Source organism: Capsicum annuum, chromosome 8 (assembly GCF_002878395.1).
Source record: "Capsicum annuum cultivar UCD-10X-F1 chromosome 8, UCD10Xv1.1, whole genome shotgun sequence".
Lineage (NCBI taxonomy): Eukaryota > Viridiplantae > Streptophyta > Magnoliopsida > Solanales > Solanaceae > Capsicum > Capsicum annuum.
Genome location: NC_061118.1, coordinates 146427944 through 146436315, shown reverse-complemented (window position 1 = coordinate 146436315; position 8372 = coordinate 146427944). Strand labels below are relative to the sequence as shown.

Below are 8372 nucleotides of genomic sequence, written 5' to 3'. Positions count from 1 at the left end.
TGATTCGTGTCCAATTTCAACAAGTTATAGTGTTAAGTGTTGCTACTCGAGTTAGGTCCCGACTCCTTTGGTTAGCTCAATTTTTGATTTGTGTCCAATTTCAACAAGTTATATGTTTAATGTTCTGTCTGCAAATGCATTTGGCATCACTTTAAGGGTCCTTATTTTAAGGGAAAATAATATCTTCCCAAAGAAATGATGGAGTGCTTGAGGTATAGGAATAACAATTAGAGGTCAAAGTTTCAGATAACAGCTACACTTAGTGTGGGTCCATCTACTCAATTACTTGTGGGCAAGTTGACCAGACATCCAGACACTTGTGCTTGTGACCTGTGGCAAGCTGTATTGTGGATTAGTCCTGGTGTGACAAGCTGATCCGGACACAATAATCTTTTCAAAGAAAAAGGGGAAATGCTATCTATGATTTACGACTTCTGTTCCACATTCAGTACAATTTTGAATGTTACATGTTCTGATAGCTTCAACGGAACCTACATCTACTATCTTTTACATGTTTGTGGATTCTTTTTGATGAAGTAGACTGACATTAACCCCTTTTTGATAAACTTTTGTTTAGATTTCATTTGTTGCTTGCAATTGGATTCATAGATTTGAAGTTTCGTCAGGCTTTTTGTAACAGATGAGGGGTATCTATGTGATATATCTACAAGATGTCACACTTGAATTGGAAGTGAACCTTGTATCCTGTGTTGAACAGCCTCTCAACTGGGTGTCTTAAAATAGATAGTGAAATGGCATAATATCATGTTTACTTTAACACGCTATCTTCTTAGAGGTCTAATTAGTAATGAAAAAGGGGATATATCATGCGTATTATCATGCTATCTCCAAGAATACAGCAAGTCCCTTCCCAAAAGCTGGGACTCTAAATCACCGTGTAGTTATAAGGATTTGGTACAGAAAAGGTTTAGATCAGATGAAAGTGATCTACTTTGCTGGTTTTAGTATTGTTACTTAAACCTGACATAAACTACCAAGCACTGCCTACTAAGTGTGCTGTATGCTGTATACTGAAGTCAATACTTATTCATGTTGCCGTGCTCATCATCTTATGTTAATATTCTTACAGAGCCCAAAAGGTCTTCGCTACTCCAGGTCAAAGCATCTTCATCAGAAGAATCTGGTGCTGTTGATTCTAGTGAATTGTTGACTGATCTAAAAGAAAAGGTGAACTGAACACTTGCAAGCTGAGATCTTTCTCTATTGTACTCACTTTAGTCATTTGCTGTACACACACACTCTCTCGACTGCATTAGTAGCTTAAAGGTTATTCGGAACAAATAACATTGTTCTGTACATAGTCCTAACTAGTGTAAGTTGCTTGTTCCTGTAAAATAGTTTACTGCCAAATCTGTCATATTGGTATATTTGTTTTCTATTTTATAGTTGATGCTGTGTTATAGATGATATTTAGATGCTAACACTACGAGATTTTTTTGGCTAATGGTTTACAGTGGGATGCTCTTGACAACAAGTCTACAGTTTTAATTTATGGAGGTGGAGCAATTGTTACAGTTTGGCTGTCTTCAATTATTGTTGGTGCTATCAACTCAGTTCCTTTGGTAGGTTGATCAATGTGATACGATAACCATCCTGCTTTTTGAACTGTTTTATGCTATGTTATGGGTCTTCTCCCCACTGCAATCTGTTTAATTTCCGTAAAATGAAATGAGATTATGTATTTTATTTTATTTTTAGATTTTGTTATGTAGTTTCCGTTTACCTATCTAAATTTGGCTAATCTTTCTTCCTCTTTCTGCAGCTCCCAAAAATCATGGAGTTGGTAGGCCTTGGATATACTGGGTGGTTTGTCTACCGCTACCTTCTCTTCAAGGTAATATTTTTTGACTCTTAGGTAGTTGCATCGTCTTTTGTGTACTGAGCAGGCAGTAACAGTGCCTGTTTTCTAAATGAGCATGCCATTATTTTACATTCCTCCTATGGGCGGGGTTTGTTAAACATCCGTCTGGCCCTTGGAGATCGGCTGTTAATTTGCAAGGTCGTGTGCTACCTTGTTTTCTTTTGCATAGTTGTGAACTAATCTTTATGAACATGGTATTTTACTAATTGGTCAAGCAGTACTCTATGGATAAACCTTCAGACTAGATAATGCTGGACAGATGAAACAAAGGGTTCATTTTTAGTCAGTTTATAAACCCTTTTTCCATCATATCCCCTGCAATATTCCTTCCCGCTACACCAAAAACCAAAGATCCTTTAAACTTTATCTGAATTCCGTTGTCTGAGAAATCTGCTTTTAGCATCAAAGTTGGTAACAACAGCTGTAAAGCTCGCATTTAAATGGCACATAGTTTGGTTCTGGAGATGGTTAATAGTACTTACTAGTGATTTGAATTTCTTTTTCTTGCTGACAGTCGAGTAGAAAAGAATTGGTTGAAGATCTTGAGCAGTTGAAGAAGAAGATTGCAGGAACTGAATAAATGCCAGCACCAATTCTGTACAAGGCATATGCTCGTGTGAAGTAGAGTAGATTTTGATGTAATGTTCTTTTATCTCGAGTAACATCTTCAAATAAGATTCTGTATTTATCTTACAGTTCATTATGCTTATAAATCATATATAGTATTCCCTTCGTTTCTATGAACCTTTGATGCATGTTTGCTGCTACCAATTGTTCTGTTTGTAAAGTTGTTAAATAGTAATCCATGAAGACCGATAAACACAAGAACCGGGTTCTGCTGTGATGAAGACCTTCCTCTTCCCATTTGTTTTAAGACTCGGTTCGGTTAGTTTGCACACACCTCAACTGTTCTCCCTTGATTTATTTTTTTTCAAGACTTTTACTAGTAACCAACGAGGCAATGCTAACTAGGAGAAAAGCAAAGGGGAGGTGTTCATCATTGAAGAACCTAGTTTTTGTGTCTATTCATTTCTTTTTTAGACGGGGTTTAATCAGTTTGTGCGCACCTCAATTGCTTCATCTAAGACTATTCATTTTCGACTCTTACTAGTAACCAACAAGGCAATGCTAACTAGGACAACAAATTCATTTATCTTGTGGGATTAAGAAATTAAAAGATCCAAGTATCATCTCCACTCTCCAACCAATCCTCACTTAATCTTAACAAATCTAATACGTAATGAACATAGATTTAAAGTTTAAAAACATCTCAAAAAGTGAAGTAATCTAAGCTAATTCCACCTATTTTTTTGGGTACAAACCTAATTATTCCAAAGCCAACTAATCTTGTAGTAAGAATGTTTTTTCTAAAAAATACTACTATTATTTTTGTCTGGCTTTATTGTAGACACAAATTTGGAGAACAAATCAACTTCTTCCTCCACAACAATTATTTTTGAACATATTCTAAATATATTTACTATAGAAACTACTTTGGCTTGTGATAATGTTTATATAGTCTAAAAAATAATACCTCATATGCTATTTTATTTTTAGAATGTTACAAAAGAATGTCTCTTTTTAAAATTTAAAGTAATTTTATTTTATTTTTTTATTGTATACTTCAATGACACGTTTTTTATAACAAGCTAATATTATTTTATGTCTAAAATTATAAATTTTAAAAATATTAGAAATTATACCGATAGTATGATAAGTTCAAAATCAATGTTTAAATTTCATATCATATCAAATCTAATTACATACTAAAATTGTAAAGGCAGTTGGACACACTACAACTTAATGTATACATAGAATTTCACAAAAAGATTGAATCACAAAATTTTATTATACACAATTATATTTTGCTTTACTTCAAGACACTGTTTTCACTAGTTGAACTCACTGCCTCTTGTCACATTACTATCAACTTTGCAAATTACAAGTTACTCCTCTTCCTCACAAGGGAGAGAGAAGAATTCTGTGATAATTCGAAGAAGCCCTTGCAGTTTCTTAATTTCCATACTTGCCCCGGTCCAATAAGGGTTTTTGAAGGGGTTTCCAATTTACATCGTCATTTTCATCAGTGTGCAGAGCCAGATTCATTACTCAGTGGAAATCTCAAGATGATGCGATTAACTGAAATCGCAAAATCCAAACCGTTAATCGAAACCCTAAGCCATCAATTCACACAAAAGTGCTTCGTCAGTCGAACAGCAAAGGGTAAAGGCAAACTCAAAGCAGGACAGCCACTGAAAAGATCAAAAGTTTCAACGAAGAAAGGCCAAGAAGTTGCCCAAAAAGAACCACCAAGAAGGAAAAGCGAATTCGAAGAAATGGTTGAAGAATGTCTATCGGCTACTGCTCCATTAAGATCATTGAAACCCAAAGAAAAAGCACGTGAAGCCGAAAGAGAGAAAATGGGATTAATTAGCAAAGCTAGAGAAGAAGAGCTTCAAAAAATGAAGAAAATGAACAAGGAATTTGCGAATCCATGGCCAATTGGGCCACCGGGTTTGGACTTGATTTCGTTAGGGCTTGTTGATGTGGAGAAGCTTCCGAAGTACGAGTTGACAGTTGAAGATGGAAGGAGGCTTGCGAAAGCGTATAGTAGGGTTTTAATGAGGAAGCATAGGCAAAGACAGGCGGCTGAGACGACGTTGTTGAGGTTGAAGAAAGAGGCGATTGAGGCATTGCCGGAGAATTTGAAAACTGCTGCATTGGTTCCTGATTATACGCCGTTTCCTGTGAATCGATTTATGGCTACTTTGACGCCGCCTATTGAAGGTTATCTTGACAAGGTTATGGAGGCAGCTAAGAAGAGTTCTGCTAAGGAGAAGCTTAGATGATTGGAGGGTACGGTTCTTGTTTTTGCTTCTTTAGAATGCTTAATTTGCGATAAAAAGACTATTTTAACGAGCATTGGAGTGGAATAGGCTTCTTGAGAATGCTTAATTTGCGATAAAAAGACTATTTTAACGAGCATTGGAGTGGAATAGGCCTCTTGAGAATGCTTAATTTGCAATAAAAAGACTATTTTTATGAGCATTGGAGTGGAATAGGCCTCTTGAGAATGCTTAATTTGCGATAAAAAGACAACCTTTTTGAGCATTGGAGTGGAATAGGCTTCTTGAGAATGCTTAATTTGCGATAAAAAGACAATTTTTACGTGTATTGGAGTGGAATAGGACCAAATAGATCAGAGTGGACATAGAGGATTTCGTATAGATGATCCGAACTAGTTTGATATTGAGTTGTAGTTGATTGATTTTGCTCTTGTTTTGCTTCTGAATTTATACCTTTGGAGTTTGATTTATTTGCTGTGATTATATGATCCAAAGGTGTTTTATGAGCTAAAACTTAAGAGAAGCACTAGGTTTAGTATTAAGAACTTTTACTGTTTGATCCTTCTCTACCTTAGTAAACTATTAAGACATTGGCTCGCCGTCGTTTAGATCATCTAGGCTAAAGTTCCTAAAAAGTAAGGGTGTTATATATTCATAGACATTGTCAATTGAGAGACTGCTTACTGTTTTACAGATTATTTGAGAACATGCATAATATCTGTTCAAGGATACACCACCACCTAAGATTGTCTTTTCCTCTATATGTATTTCATTTATCGTCAAAACATTTTTTGCGCTTTGGGATGTGGTGGTACCTTGGGATTTTGTGGGCCGAAATGTGAGCTTTGTCAATGTAAGATATTTTTGTATAATGTATTCAACAACAACAAATGTCCAGTGTATTCCTACATAGGGGGGGGGGGGGGGTTAATGTGTACGCATACCATACCACTACCTCATATGAAGTAGCGAGGTTGTTTCCGATAAACCCCCAGCTCAGGACAAATAACAGTATAACAAACAAGACAACTGCTAGCTAATATAGTAAACAAGACAACCGCAAGATAATAATAATACTATAAACTATCTATTCGAAATCACAGACATTACCGGTACACCAAAACAAGAAACTCCAGACGCATACAAAGCACTCTTCTTTACTGTTCAAGACGAACTCCTACCTACTAACCCTCTACCCTAATCCACGTCCTTCACACCTTCCTATCAAGGGTCATGTCCTTCGTAAGCTGTAACTGCTCCATAACATGCCTAATCACCTTCCTCCAAGATTTCTTCGCCTACCTCTACCCTGCCTCCGTAGCCAGCCGAAGCATCTCCTCATCACATGCCCGAACCAACGTAATCTCACATCCCGCATCTTGTCCTCCACCGAAGTCACTCCCACCTTCTCCCGAATAATCTCACTTCTAATACTATCCCTCCCGGTAAGGCCACACATCCATCGCAACATCCTCATCTCCTCCACCTTCAACTTTTGGATGTGGGAGTTCTTAACTGGCTAACACCCTGCTCCATACAACATAGCCGGTCGGACTGCTACTCTATAGAACTTACGTTTAGGCTTCGGAGGCACCTTCCAATCACACAAGACTTCCGAAGCGAGCCTCCATTTCAACCACCCTGCACCAATACAGTGCGTGAATGGTTGAATCTTAGAAAGCTATTTCTTCAATTATTTGAATGTTTGGTTGAGTGTAGAGATACATCACATGTGACAGTAGTGGAAGATGCAATTGGGTGTGGGTAAAGTATTTAGGTGATATCTTGAGCAACAAAAGTTGACAATAAATTTTCTATGTCTGAGAGCAAGTCATATGGGAGAAGATCTGAGATACTAGTAACAGAGAATGGCTATGCCCTTAAGCAATGTTCTTTGTGTTTCCCCCTTCAAGGTAAATCATTATATTAAGGCTAATCAGGAAAAATGATTCCATGAAGAAGTAAGAGTTAAATATTTTTACTCATTTGTTCTAGCCTTGGTGGACAAATTTACCTGGTACCTGGTTCTGGTGGGAGGTGGCATGTATTAGTCGAGGTGCGCGCAACTAGCATGGACACCACGGTTATTAAAAAAATAAAAATTTAGATATTTTTATGGCATCCCAATGACCCAGACACAGCTGTAGCCACTGGGTTAATGAGTGACCCTATCACTATACTGCACTCTGGAATATTCTATTTCTTAATTGTTATAGTGTTAACCATATTACTGATGATCTTCAAGTATTGAATTTGGTGCTGGTCCTTACCATGGTTATGCAACCTAGATGGTACAATTTTTGTTTCTAAAAATCAAAACTAGATGGTTAATTCTGGATAAAATCGAACTCCAGCTAGTAATAATGACATTGATGTTACTGTAGAAACCAATACAAACTTAATATGACGGTGAATTTTCTCCTTGTATTTGACCTTATCTCATTAGATTCCTGTACTGACTTTACTATTCTCTGATAAGCATGATGACTCCTGTATAAGATTATTAGTCCAAGGATAAAAATCCTCCGTTTTTTAAACAGCCCTTTTTGAGGGGAACTCATAGTTCTTTCTTATGTTGTCATAGTGATTGCGCTTCATGCTATTTCCATCAGGTGGTGTTGCAACCTATCTTAGTTGTTAGACTTTTCTATCATTGAAGTTTGCATTGATGAGCATAACAGCTTCTCCACCTCCTTTTAACTTTCTTTCATCTTAGTATGATTATTTTTCTAATTGTGATGGGGAAGTAGTGAATTTTATGTGCATTGACTTAGTAATTTGATTCTAAATGCAGTTGGAAGCGTTTTTTTTTTTGGATATTGCAAGGTTTGGTGGCGATCTTGTGGTATTAGGAATCTATTATTTAGCAGCAAGAGGGCACTGGAAAACAAGAAGTTGAATAAGCTTTGTATAAACACAGAGACAAAAAAGCCTTGCTATAATTCAATTTGTTTTGGTTAAACTGCAGGGTTTTTTTTTGCCGTCGTGGTATGCTATTTGTCTTGCTACGCCACAACATACTTGGTGTCCCTTGCACTAGGTTTATATGAGTTCGTATCTCTTGATCAGTTTGCTTCACTTCTGGAAAACAAGAATCAGTTTTTTCCCTTTCAATCTGGTCACCTATTTATACGAGATTACTTAACTAAGAAGCACGTTTTTTTTTCTTTTCTGAATATAAGTTTTTCGTAATTTAATAGCAACAATGTGGTTCTAGTATTAAGATTTGCAGTTATAGTAAGTCTAGTTAATTGTTTATCATTGAAAGGTTATCTGTTAGTGGTGCTTGCTCTATATCTTTTTAGTACAGTTTTATGCTTGCTCATATTTTCTACTATTTGAGTTGCTATATATTTCATTTCTATGTATTTAAAGACTACCAAGAATATCTAGGATTATCGATTTGAAAAAAGGAGGGTAAAATTGATAACTGACCTTATTAAATTGACCACTTTATCTAAATCAGTTTATAATAATTCAATTTCCTATTTAATATTTAATTGTCTTTAATTTATTTTCAAAATAAAATAAAGCAACAAATTAGAGTAGGTTGTCTAATTTTGAGTAAAAATTATGAAAATAGATACTAATACTTATATTAAAGTAGACTGTCTAGCAACATGTTTTGGACTGACTCTAATATG

At 36.0% G+C, this 8372-nt stretch overlaps 2 protein-coding genes across 2 annotated transcripts; both read left to right on the top strand.

Annotated features, from left to right (window-relative positions):
- Positions 1-1090: 1090 nt before the first annotated feature.
- LOC107839241 (protein CURVATURE THYLAKOID 1A, chloroplastic) lies at positions 1091-2626 on the top strand (the record flags this gene model as incomplete). Its single annotated transcript, XM_047394491.1, is given in 4 exon segments — positions 1091-1188; positions 1476-1583; positions 1784-1855; positions 2397-2626. Coding segments are annotated over 4 exon segments (344 nt in total), but the record flags the coding sequence as incomplete, so codon positions are not given.
- Positions 2627-3694: 1068 nt separating this feature from the next.
- LOC107839242 lies at positions 3695-7842 on the top strand. The gene is made up of 2 exons (XM_016682651.2): positions 3695-4738; positions 7523-7842. Exon 1 carries the CDS (start codon positions 4009-4011, stop codon positions 4729-4731), a length of 723 nt encoding a protein of 240 aa, XP_016538137.1. The 5' UTR covers positions 3695-4008; the 3' UTR covers positions 4732-4738; positions 7523-7842.
- Positions 7843-8372: the final 530 nt, after the last annotated feature.

Excerpts from the sequence above, each read along its gene's own strand:
- LOC107839242 (XM_016682651.2), top strand. The coding sequence starts at position 4,009 with ATGATGCGATTAACTGAAATCGCAAAATCCAAACCGTTAATCGAAACC.